General features: G+C 60.1%; 1 protein-coding gene across 1 annotated transcript; it reads right to left on the bottom strand.

The window, feature by feature from the left end:
* Nucleotides 1-1,640: 1,640 nt before the first annotated feature.
* On the bottom strand, nucleotides 1,641-10,526 carry WDR18 (WD repeat domain 18). Its single transcript, XM_032092703.1, has 10 exons — nucleotides 10,277-10,526; nucleotides 9,693-9,803; nucleotides 8,173-8,306; nucleotides 7,651-7,792; nucleotides 6,961-7,104; nucleotides 6,689-6,753; nucleotides 6,463-6,587; nucleotides 3,498-3,664; nucleotides 2,919-2,987; nucleotides 1,641-2,649 (listed from the first exon to the last, which is right to left on the bottom strand). The coding sequence occupies exons 1-10, from the start codon at nucleotides 10,484-10,486 to the stop codon at nucleotides 2,518-2,520; spliced, it is 1,299 nt and encodes a 432-aa protein (XP_031948594.1). The 5' UTR covers nucleotides 10,487-10,526; the 3' UTR covers nucleotides 1,641-2,517.
* Nucleotides 10,527-12,842: the final 2,316 nt, after the last annotated feature.

Here is a 12,842-nt window from a genome sequence, read left to right as displayed (position 1 = left end):
GCCGCTCTGCGCTCCGCCGGCGGCGGCTCCGGCTGCGGGCAGGGACCGGCCGGGTCCCGCCGGAGCCCCCTCCCCTGAGGGTAGCGCCGAGGCCCCGCAGCCCCCGGTGCGCGGTGGGTCACGCCGGACCCGGCCCACGCAGCGCCGGACCCGCCCGCAGCCGCCCCGTCCACGCCCACGCACGACGCGGGTCCCCCCCTCCCTGCACCCCGCAGCAAAGGGGGCCCCCACCCGCGCAGTGCTGCCGTCCGAGGGCTGCGACCGTGGGGTCCCCCGGCACAGAGGCGCCCGCCGATCCCAGGGTGGTCCCGGCCGCCTCTGGACCACTGGGATCTTCCTCCTCTTCCTCCTCCTCATCCGCCTCCTCCAGCCCCCGACGAAAACCCCCTCGGGTCGATGCCTGAGCCGGACTCCGAGCCGTGAACTGCCGCTTCCATCCCGGTAAAGGCCCCCACCCCGATCCCTCTATCTCTCTGCAATCTGAGGCGCAGCTTCAGTATCGGGGGGTCCCGAGGCGGGGCGGTTCCAGGGCCGAGAGACTCCTGCTGCGTGGGGAAGGAATGAAGGGCAGCAGCGGCGCAGCCTTCCTCTGCTGTTGGGGAGGGGACGCGGGGTCACCCTCCTCATCCTCACCAGGGAAACTGAGGCTCGACCCAGCCCAAGGGTCCTCGCCACCGGCACACAAACAGCAGCAACTGGGGCCAGAGCCACGCTAAATTAATAAGGAAAAGTGAAGGATGGAGCCAAAATCCATCTGGCAAAAAGTATCGATTCATGTAATATCAATAAATGTAATGAGTCACAGCTGCTGAATTCCCCTGCGGAGCCGGACCCGCCGGGAGGGCAGCACAAAATCCTGCCAGAGCACGGAGGGTCAGGGGGTGCTGGTCTCCCCCTGAGCAGGACCCTGACCACGGGACCCCTGGCAGCTCCTTCTCACAGGGATAAACAGGACAGCACCCACGGTCCAGGCAGGAGGGGCAACAGGATCTTGGAATGAAAAAGCCCCCCTAACACCAGGCACAGCACAGGGGGGGCTCACTGGGCTCCCTTCTGCTCTACCCAAGTGCAGCACCCCAACAGGAACTGCACTGGGAAGACTGGGAGAGTGTGGGATGACTGGGAGGGAGTGCTGGGCTTGGGGCTTGGCTGGGGGCTGCATCCCCAGGGGTCTCAGAGGGCTCCCTGCAACAGGGACTTGCTCCCACCTCTTCCCCCACCACAGCCCCTGGCTCTGGGCTCCGGTCCCTGCTGCAGCTGAAGAATGTTGATCCAAAGCGCTGGGAGGAAAAGGAGGAGCAGGAGAGGAAGGGAAAGGAACGGACTCCAGTGATTAAGCTAAAAGCATCTTCTCAGGAACTGGAGGGAGCCGAGGATGCTCAGACGCTCTGGTTTTAAAATGCACTTTAAATCATCTGCGCCTGGTGTATTGAACAGGGTGGGGGGACACAGAGGGATGGCCAGGGGACATCTCAAGACCCTGTAGGGACAGGGAGGGACCCCCAGGGCAAAGGCAACTGGGCAGTTTGGGGATAAAGAAGCGCTTTCCCAACTCCTAGTAGGTGGCCCCAGGGATGCAGTGATGGGTGGTCAAGGTCTGTGGCCACGCAGAGGGTGTTAAAGAAACCAACGTGGGCATCTTTCACTATAAAAAACAAATCTTTTATGTAAAAAATAAACCTAAACAAAACCCACAACCCCCGCTGCCATGCTGTGACAATACAAAAGGCCGAGTCCCCAAACACCGTGAAAACAGAGTTGCTGGATCCAAATATATATAAATTGTTGACTGACGAGATTGGAAATAGCACCTTGCTGGCCCCCCCCGCCCCTCCCCAGTGTGACCCTGCGCCCCAAAACCACCACCTGTGCTCCAAGCCCAGCGACACCCTGGGCCCTGCCCGCCAGATGGAGCAGGAGCCCCATTCTCAGCCCTGGTAGCCAGGGACCCCCCACCTGTCGCAGCAGCCCCCCCCCCCCCCACCACTGCACCCCCGGAGCAGGAGCTGCTCAGCCCCTGCTGTCCCAAGCACGGGGTCCGGTGGCACTGAGCAGCAATCCGCAGAGCAGGGTGGGCGGAAGGGGGTCTCCAAAATCCAATCTCAAAGCGGTATTGAGAGAAAAACACTTTTCTGTCTGCACTGCAGGGTCAAGTAACGAAAAGAAACAAAAAAGGGGCAGGGGAAGAGACGGGGAATGAGCAGGAGCTGCATCCTGAGCCCTCCCAGGAGCTGGCAACGCTCCTCCTGCAGCGGCCGCCCGAGTGCCCCCCGGCCCCGAGGCGGGGTGAACACGGTCCCTGTGCTGTCCCCTCGCCGGTCTCAGTCCCGTGTCACGGTCTCAGTCCCGTGTCACGGAGCGGGTGAAGGCGGCAGCGTGTGCCGGGTCAGGGGGAGGTGAGCCGGGTGCTCGCAGCCGGCTGGGCGGTGCCCGAGGGCGGTGCCCGAGGGCGGGCAGGTTCTTCCCCAGGAGCCAGACAGGGAGAGGCGGAGGGGTGCGAGGGCGGGGGGAGCCTCTTCACTTGGCTGGTTTGGTGATGATGCGAGTGGAGAAGTCAAAGAGGTCCTTGTTGATTTTCCGGAGGTTGCTCACCTCCTCCTCCAGCTCGCTCACCTGGATCGTCAGGTGCTCCTGGTCTCCCACCAGGTTCTGTGACATGAAAACACAACAGACAAGTGTCAGGGCCTCAGCTCTGGCAGGCACAGGCTGCTGCTCCCCCCTCAGCAGTAAACCGCAAACCCTTCGGTCCCCTCCCTTCTCCTCCTCGAACTGCAGCCCCTCCTGCCCATGTCATCAGCAGATTCCAGGGCTCTTTTCCCGTTCCCAGCTCGCTCGGGGCCTCGTGAGTCAGATCAGCTGACAAGGATCCCCTCCCCAAGGGGTCTGTACCCGACTCCCAGCCTGGGAGCAGCTCTCACCTTTTCCCTCGTCGAGTACATCTGTGAGTACATCCTCTCTGCCTTCTCCAGGTAGCTCTGCCCAGGCTCCTGCAGGGATCAGAATGGAGGGGTTGGCAGAGCAGACAGATCCTCTCCCCCATGCCCCTAGACTGGGTTCCCCATGGCAGGAACCCTGGGTGATCCTGCTGTCCCCTCCGCCAGGCAAACAGCCCCTTGGCCTGCTGCCACCAACCCAACAGGGAGCTTATCCATCAGCTCTGGCAGGACTGTCACTGTCACTCGCCCAGAGACAGATGCTGGCAGAGGGGAGCAGCTCTGGGGCCACTGGCAGAGAGGCTGCGATGGGCAGGACACCGATGGTGTGTGACCCTCCCTGCCTGGGGACAGCCACACCGGGACCGAGGAAGTGGTGGGACAGCAGAGCCAGCCCATGCTGCAGCACGGGGCTGAGAGGACAAATGACTGCAGCAGCCAGGATGGGGAGGAAACAGGAGGGAGCAGGAACAGGTCTCACCAGCTGGAGGAGAAGCTTTGCTCCAGCACAACCCCTCCTGGCTGTCTGTGCCCCCTCCCCAGCTGCCCACTGGCCCCCAGTACCTGCTGGTGCAGCCCCAGGCGCAGCGTCACCCCCTCGGTGCCCGGCTCGTCGCTGCTCTCGGTGCCATGCAGGTGTCTGCTGAACTTGGGCAGGGGCACGCTGGGCTTCCCATCGGGGTTGACCATGTTGGAGGGGGCCAGCACGATGAAGGCGTTCGTCACTGGACCTGTGATGGGACAGAGGGGACGGGTCAGGCTGGACCCTGGTGGATTTGAGAGGCAGAGGCCCCGGGTAGCCCCGAGAACAGCGAGTACGACCCTGGCACAGGCAGTGGTCAGGACTCTCCTCCCTCCCCAGCAGCTCTCCCTGCCCGGGGCTGTGGCTCTCACGGCCAGTTGGCACTCCCGGGGGAGCAGGGCCCGGCCTCCCCCCACCCTGAGCCGCCATCCATCAGCAGCTCCGTGCTGCCACCATCCATCACAGCTCTCAATGGCAGAGCTGATGAGCGCGTTAATTACCGCAGTTACCCACGGCTGCCGCCCCCTCCCAGCTCCTGCTCCTCCCAGCTCCTGCTCGCTGGGAGCCCCCCACGCCCTGTCAGACACAGCAGCCCCCAGCCCCCCTCCAGCAGGCACAGCAGCTCGGCCACTGCTACCACAGCCCGACTATCCATCTCTCCTGGCCAAAGGGAAAGGTGAAGAGGGTCCAGATGCACCTGAGAGGGGGGTGCCAGCGCTGTGGAGGAGGGTGTGGGGTGAAGGAGGGGTCCTGGGGAGGCCTAAGGCCGCTCAGAGCTGCTGGAGGATTTTGGTCTCTGCAGAGCAGATGGACACAAGCAGCTCTGACATGGATGAGGGCTCTGTCACCACCATCTACCCCTCCAGAGCCTGCTCCGAAATCTGATCCTCCCAGGATCCAAGGTTGGGTCTCACCAGCAGAGCAGAGGCTCTGCTGGGCCCCAAAGCTGTTCCTGGCCAACTCTGATGGCTTCACTCCCTCCTTAGAGACCAGACATTTGTGCTCCTGAGGCATGTGCCCATCAGTGAGATTCCCACTGCACTGGCAGCTCATGGAGCAGTTTGAGAGGAAGGAACAGCAAAGATGGTCAGGAGAAAATCTTGGGAATGAACCCAGAGTTTCCCAAACCTGGTCACCACCCAGACATAGCCCCACAGCTTCTCTGGGGCCCCTGTGCAGATGCAAGTCCGGTACCAGATCACCTTGCCCCAAGGCCTGGGGCACCAGGCAGTGGGTGACCCTAGGCCAGCCTGGGCACGGGGACTGGGCTTGGCTGGGGGGACACAAATAACCCAGCTTCCAAGACAGAGCTGCCAGCAGCACAGATTGGCCAGAGCATCCCGGGATGGCCTTGCAGGACCGAGCCCTCGGGGATGGTCTGTGCCATGCTGTGTTTGCAGAGACAAGGATGGAGCTTGTGTGACAGGATAGGAATTGAGGCCTGGAGGGATTTGGGGGCAGCACTGGCTCCCAGCCTCATCCCACAGGTCTCCTGCTTCCCCCTGGAGTGGTGCCATCCACACCGAGTGACCAGGAGCAGCCCTGCCTCGCCAGCACTGCCACAGCTCATTACCCGGGAGCAGCAGCCTGACTTCTCCAAGTCCACCCGCTCTGCCCCCACCAAGGACAAGCCACCCTTGGTGACACAGCCCCCCATGCCTGGCCTGCCTGCCTGGCCCTCAGCCACACTCCAGCTCCTTGGATTTATTTGCAGTAGTGCTGAGGGGAGGGCAGTGGGTCCTGTGTGCCCGGCAAGCGGAGGGACCGCGCTGTCCCGAGGACACCGGGCCAGAGGCTGCTGTCACGTCATCATGTCAGACCCCTGTCACCTCTGCCCTGGGGAGGGAGTGGGACACACTGGAGAGGCAGCAGACAGACCTTGCTGGGGGGCTCACGCTCACTGCTCAGAGAGGTCAAGGGGGGACAGGGATCCATGGAAAGGGGGCTGGGTTGGGGCAGCAGATTCCCCCAAGCTGGGAGGCTGCAGGGCCCCGTGGGGACAGCTCAGGGGTGCTGGGCTCCCAGCCCATTCCCGAGCATACGCAGCACAGCACGGTCATGCAGGTGCCAGGGCTGCTGGGGAAACCAAATCCCTGCCCACAGGCAGCAGAGGCTGCAGAGCTCGGGGTCAGCCCAGTCCTACCCCTCCTGGGAAGAGCCTGGTCTGTCCACTCTCCCCTGCAGCCTCGGGAGGACTCCAAGGCCCCGGCTCACAGCCAAAGCCCGGCCCCCCCTGCTCGGATGACTCACAGCTCCATTCTGTCTGTTTTCACCCTCTAGTGCCCGCGGTGCCAGGCTGGATGGGCGCTGCAGTGGGTCCCAATTAGGGATGGTCCTTGGCAGCCAGAGGGGAGAGCAAAAGGGTCTGCAGGCAGCCTGGCTTCCAGAGACTGCCCTGAGGCAGCAGCTCAACCCTCACAGAAGAACAGGGTCTGGCTTTCCCCACCATCACCTTTGGGGGGGGTTTGGGCCATGCCACAGTCACTGTGGCACCAGGGGCCAGAAACCACCACAACTGGGGGAGGAACCCAGTTAACAACAGGAGGGGTAAATCCCTCTGAGGTAGCTGAGGCACCCAACTGCTGCTCCTGCAGTTTACTGGAGCCATCAGACTGAAATCCCAGACGGCTGCTCATCTGGGATTCACTTCAGGCCCCGTGAGCTCACGGGCACTCACTGCCGGGGTCACAGAGCTGTCTCCCCTCCAGACACAGCTGGGGTGTATGTGGGGTGACTGCTCCCTTGGGAAAACAAGGAGGAGGATCCTGAGTGGCCTCAGCGACAGGGTGAAATCCGTGACTCACTCCCGACAGTGCACAGGGGGTTGTTAACACACGGGGCAAGGTCATGGCACCGCTCCAGACAGCCTCGGCTCCCTCAAACGCCTCCGCCCTTCCCAGGGTGTGAGGCAAGGGGCAGAAACACACCTGGAGTGCCCAGGGCAGCACAGGTGAGACAAGCAGTGGCCTCTGGCAGCGAGGATCCTGGAGATAAGGACATTCCTACCTTTGTGATTCATCGTCTTCAGGCACTGCTTGCTCTGGATGTCCCACAGCCGGACGGTTTCGTCGTGAGAGCCCGAGAGCAGGAGGCTGCCGTCTGTGGAGACTGACAGACACGTCACCTGGTTCCTGGAATGGGGAAGAGGATGTTTAAACTCAGGATGACCCCAGGACTGCCAGAAGCTGGTGAGGTGGGCAGATGGGGGCAGATGGTATGTCTGGTTCCTCACCTGTGCCCTTTGAAGACCTTCCCGTTCTCCCGCTCTGTCTGGAAGGTCCGGTCTCTCTGGACCGGCTGCAGAAATGAAGGAAGGAAGAAAGGAAGGAGAGGGGTTAAAATTCAGGAAGGCTGAATCCAGCAGGTTCATCACCATGTCTGGAGGGGGCAGAGGAGACACAGGGGAACCAGGCCCTCCCATGCCCTGGCAGGTCACACCAGTCCCAGTGGGGAGGTGACCGTGGCTCAGGGTGACAGGGCACACCTGCAGCCCCACACACTCACCCAGGTGCAGAGGTCGACCTGGAAGATGGACCCGTCCATGCCCCCGCAGAACATGTGGTACTCAGAGAGGTCCAGAGTCACAGCCATGATCCCCACGTCGAAGAGCACGGAAAGCAGGAGCTCCCCAGAGGAGATTTCCCAGAGCTGGAGTGAGAGGGGACAGGAGAATCAGGGGTGAGAATGTTAGTGGCTGCACTGGAGGAACACTGACACCCTGGCATCCCACCCCAGCGTCCCTTCCTGGCTGTGGCTGGGAAACTGAGTCCAAAAGCAGAACCAAGGAGCAGCCTCTCTGTGACCAGGAAAGAAGTTTCCCAGGCAGCTTCAAAACAGCTCTGAACCCTCTCTGTGGCCATCCTGCCCCCAGAACATCCCCTGCCCCACAGGCTCCAGTCTGCTCCACTCCCTGTGGACATCAGCAATGGAAAACAGAGGAGCTGACCCCGAAATTCCCAGGACAACAGGGACTGCAGCAGTCCAGCCTGGGGGCAGGTGCAGAGAAACTGCTGTTGTTGGAGAGGCAGAGCCCAGGTCTGGCAGCTCTGAGTCATTGCAGAGACAGCCAAGAAATTCAGCCACTGCAACCCGGGAAAGCTTCGGGACAGCTTGGGGACAGGGACATCTTCCTGCTACCTGGCAGGAGCCCGGCTTTGATCCCGCAGGGTCTGGCACCTCTGAAATGAGCCTCACCTTGGCTGTCTGGTCGAGGGAGGCGGTGGCAGCCCGTGCCAGGGGCCCTCCGAAGCCGCAGCACAGGTCGGTGATGGGGAGGCTGTGCCGGGACCAGATGTGCCGGGGGTCAGGGATCTGGGAGGGCTCTGCCTGCAACACACTGTGGGGAGAGCAGAGACGGGTGGGTCAGCCAGGGCAGAGCCCCACAGGGAGCTGGGCCAGCCTCTGCTCCCACTGGGAATGCCTCTCCTGGCTGTGGGGACCAAATGGGACATGGGAGCTGCTGGCAGCCCCGGCACACAGATACCGAGGCTGAGGGGCTGAGCTCCCTAACCCAGGGGGACAAAGATCCTCGGTAAAAAGCACAATTTGTCTGTGTCACCCAGGGAAAGAAGTCAGAGCCATATGCCCATTCCCAAGAAACCCAGGTGAGTCCCCAAGGAAAGGCTCCCTGCCTGCAAGGAGGGCACACATCCAGCTGTGGGCTCAGCCAGAGCTAACCCTGCCTCCAAAATCCCTGTGCCCCCCAGCCCCCCTTACTTGTAGAGGTTCCACACCAGGGCCAGGCAGTCCTTGGCCCCCGAGAGGAAGTGGCTGCTGTCGTCGGTGAAGCAGAGGCACGTGAGGTCCTGGTAGTGTCGGTTCAGGATGGCGAGGAGGTTCCCATTGGACACCTGGAGCGAAGGGAAGGGCAGAAAGGTGTCAAGGATGTCCTGGGATAATGTGGCACCCTGCCCTTGATGCAGTGAAGGGAGAAGAGTGGGTTCTGTTGCCCACACGAGCCCGTTTGCACCTTAGGGACAGTGACTGACATCACTGAGGTACAGCTGGAACAACAGCAGGCACTCAGGGCCGCAGGGGAACTCGGCACACGGCAGTGGAGGAGGTCCAGGCACACCAACTCTGGAAGCCAGAGATGCCAGAGCTGTTTCTCTGGTCAAGTCATGAGTGTGCAGCAAAGATTTCTTGCTCACTCTTAATATTCATATTACTTTGGCAACTTCTTCCCTCTTCCCACAGGTCCTCAGGAGGTAGAAGTGGGGTTATAAGAGCTGCAGGACACCCCAGGGGTGGCTCATGGTCCTGGGCCAGCAGGGGCTTTAGGGTGGACAAGGAATTCCCCAAACCTGGAGCATTCCTTGTTAAAAGGCACCACTGCAGATGGGGAGGGAACCAAGAAGCAAAGGAGTCTCAAATAAAATAAGAGTCTACTTCTTCCCATGGTCTGAATTACACCCAAAAATCAAACCCAACCTCAGTTCAAGGGGTTTCACAGACCACACAAATCCAGGGCTCTAAGGGCTGGTTCCAGCTCCATGATGGTTTCCATGGAGCCTCTCCAACATGCCAGAGGGACAGTGCCATACTCTGGACACATCTGTGGGTGATGGGAGCTGGAGCAGGGCCCAGCTTGGAGCATCACAGGCAGCAGCTCCCACTGCAGGCTGAGCCCCCTGCTCCCTCATCAGGGATTTCATTCCAGTGCTGCCACAAGCACATTGGTACAAGCAAAGCCCGATGAGTTCAGGCAGAGCCACCCACACCATGAGGCTCAAACCTCCCCTGGCACGGGGAGCTCTCCAGGTGAGGCATCCTGGGGTTTAATCCCGGGCTCAGGACAAGCTACTGCTTTTATTTGCTCACTGGTGTGCTGGGAACCCAGCGTAATCCCGAGTAATCCAGCGGTAATTAACCAGCAGGACAATGACCAGAGCACAGCAGGGTCTGCTGGCACCCTGGGCACACATAAATACGCAGCTGAAATGTGAGAGAAGCACTGAAGGAAAACCAGGTCCTGTGCTGCTGCCTGGTGGGGGCAACACCCGACCCCTGAGGCATCGCAGATGCTTGGAAAGAGGAGAAGGAGGCAGAGTGAAGCCTCTCCCTGGATTTCTCCCACTCCTACTTTGACGAGCTGCCTCACGGGCTGCGGGCAGTACAGCCTTTGCCGGCTGTGGCACCCCAGGATCAGGATTTACAGACATCTGAGGGATGGGGACACTCCCTGACTGGCCAGGGTGTGAGTCTGTGTGGCCCCGAGCATCCCAGCACCTCCGTACCTCCCACAGGTAGATGCTCTCAGCGACCCCCGCCAGGACGTAGAGCCCGTTGGGAGAGGCGGTCAGGCAGGTCACAGGCCCGGGGCAGATGATCTTCTGCTGCAGCTGGTCCTGGGACAGAGACAGCACAGAAAGGCTCAGAGAGGGGAAGGGGCTGCAGGCAGGGCCCCCCGACATGGGGGCTCAGGGGGATCACTGTGAGGGTCTCTGCAAAGAGAGGGATGGGGGGCACCTGCCCGTGGTGATGGGGGTCGGAATGGAGGGAGAGAGGGCCTGAGGGTCTAACCAGGGACTGGGGGGGTCTCTGTGGAGAGAGGGGCCATGGGGGTCTCTGAGCACAGAGGGGAGTCTCCATGAAGAAAGGGGCCATGGGGGGTCTTTGTGGCGAAGAGGGGCCATGGGGGGGGGGGGGTCTGACCATGGATTTGGGGGTCTCTGTGGACGGAGGAGCTCCTCATCACAGGGCCGCGGGGTCCGCACGGAGGGTGGCCCCGTCACATCCCCACGGGGCCCGGAGTCCCCCCGCGAGGCCCGGGGGCGTCCCCCGAGCCGAGGCCGCCCGGGCCCGCCCGCCGCGCCGGTACCTTCCTCTGGAGCTCCCAGACGTTGATGTAGCTCTTGCCGAGCTGGGCCCCCAGCAGGTGCTCGCCGCCCAGCAGAGCGAGTCCGCGCGGGCCGCTGTTGCCGCCGCGGTACCCGGGCAGGGCCGAGCCCGAGTGCAGCTCCCAGACCGAGCAGTTGCAGAGCGGCCCCGCCGCGTCCGACACCAGCGCCACCTCCATGGGCGCCGCCATCTTCGCGGTCCGCCAGGGCCACAGAGAGCGCGGCCGCGGCCCAGAGCGCCGCCTCCCCCGTCCGGCGCCGACCAATCAGCAGCGGCGCCGCCGCGGGCGCGCGGGGCCGCAGCTGCGCACGCGGCAGGAAGCTCAGCAGGGCCCGCCCCGGTCGGCGCTGGATGGGTGACCCGGGACACCGCGTGGGCACATGGAGACCCCAGGGACACCCTACAGCCTTATAGGCACCCTGTGGATACCCCATAACCCTGTGGACACCCCACAGCCCTATAGGGACTCCGTGGACACCCCAGAGTTTCGTGTGGACACGCAGAGCTTCGTGGGAAGCTCATGAGCACCCCACAACCCTAAGGGTACCCCGGCTGCTCCGAATCCTATGGACACCCCACAGCCCTATAGGGACTCCATGGACACCCCACAGCCCTATGGGCACCCCATAGCTTCGTGGGAACCCCATGAGCACTCTACAACCCTAAGGGGTACCCCTGGATACTCCCCAATCCTACGGACACCCCACAGCCCTACAGGGACTCCATGGACAGCCCACAATCCTATGGGCACCCCATAGCTTCGTGGGAACCCCATGGACACCCCACAGCCCTATAGGGACTCCATGGACAGCCCACAATCCTATGGGCACCCCATAGCTTCGTGGGAACCCCATGAGCACCCCACAGCTGTGAGGGGGCCCTTGGACACCCCACAGCCCTATGGGGACTCCATGGACACCCCATAAACCTATTGACACCCCACAGTCCCACAGGTATACTCCAATAAGGAAATCCTATGGACAACCTGTGAGCACCCCTGGGCACGCCCCCCCCCCCCCCCCCCCCCCCCCAAGCCAGAAACCCCAAAAACCACAACCTTTTTTTTTTTTTTTTTTTAATATTTCTTCACTTTACAGGGTTACAATTGTCTTAAATATTCTGACGTTTAAATACAATCTGTATAATAATGTTATTATAAAATGTAAACTTTCAGTGTTTTTTTTTAAGTTTATTTTCTCTTTTTTTTTTTAAATTTTTAATTTTTTTTTTTTTTTTAATAATAATCAAAAAGTCTCAATACCTGAATGTTTTGCAAAACTGAAATCTTTCACCGGGGCCCCGGGTGCGCCCGAGGCCGCCGCGCTCAGAGGTAGAATGTGGTTTATTTTTTTATTCCTTTTTTTTCTTTTTTTTTGTCTTTTGTGGTTTTTTTTCTTTTCTCATTTTCCTTTTTTACCTGAGTTAAGATACGCAACGCTGGGGGGAGGGCGGCGGCTGCAGCTGGGGCCGCTCCTTTAGTTTAATTTTCTCTCCAAAACCCTCCCCCGAAAAAACTGATTTAGGCTCTTTTTTTATTATTTTTAAATCGATATGCAAAAAAGAAAAATAAAGTGGAAAGTCACCCGCTCTCAAAAACAAAAATAAAGGGGGAGGAGGAGGGGCACGGAAAGGAGGGGAGGGAAAATAATTAAAACAACCCAAAACAACCCAAAATAGTGACTGTACAATGCAAAAAAAATCACTAAGAAAATCTAAGCCCGCCCTGGGCACAAAAATTCCCCCTTGGAATTTCTCCTTACGAGGAGCTGGGTTGGACCCCAACAGCAGCAGGAGCTGGACGGACCCTCCCAGGCCCTCCCCACCCCCTCCCCGAGGGTCCATGAAGCCACCAAGACCCCCCCACCCCACGGAGCCACCAAGGGGATTCCAGCAGGGAAAAAAAAAAGGCAGAAAACAACAAAAACCAGCTGGAAAAACCCCAAATCCCCTGAGATCGCCACTTCCCCGAGTGAAATTAAAAATAAAAAGGGGGTTGGGGGGGGGGGGGGAGGTCCCACCAGCCTGGACCCCCCCCCCCCAGGGCACCTGGGGAAGGGGGAAAAACCCTGTGCTCCAGGTGGGAACCTGAGAATGGAGATACCGATTGGGGTGAGGGGGTTTCGGTATCGGGTTGGATTGTGTCTCACGCAGATGTGGGTGAATTTTTTTTTTGGGGGGGGGTGGGGGAAGGGGTGGGGAACGGTAAAAAAAAGAAAACGGAGATTGTGAGGCTTCAAATAAATCCTCAGGTCCTTCGGGTTCTCCGCGAGCTCCGGAGCGTCCTGCAGCCCCGAGCATCCCCATCCTCTGGATCCTGCTTATTTTTGGAGGAAATAAGCCCAAAGTGGCTTTAAACAGTAGTTTTATGCAGGGGGAGGAATAAAAATTAGGATTTGCCGGTGGGGGAAGGAGCAGAGCTGGACCCAACCACCGATAAGGAGAGGAGAAAGGAGATTCCAACTTTTTTCCAAGCTCCCATTTTCCCTGATGAAGACTAATATATATCATTTGCATGTTAAAAGTTTGATTCCTTTTTTTTTTTTTCT

Source organism: Corvus moneduloides, chromosome 28, assembly GCF_009650955.1.
Source record: "Corvus moneduloides isolate bCorMon1 chromosome 28, bCorMon1.pri, whole genome shotgun sequence".
NCBI classification, from domain to species: Eukaryota; Metazoa; Chordata; class Aves; order Passeriformes; family Corvidae; genus Corvus; species Corvus moneduloides.
The sequence above is the reverse complement of the archived record's forward strand: the minus strand, read 5'-3'. Positions and strand labels throughout refer to the sequence as shown.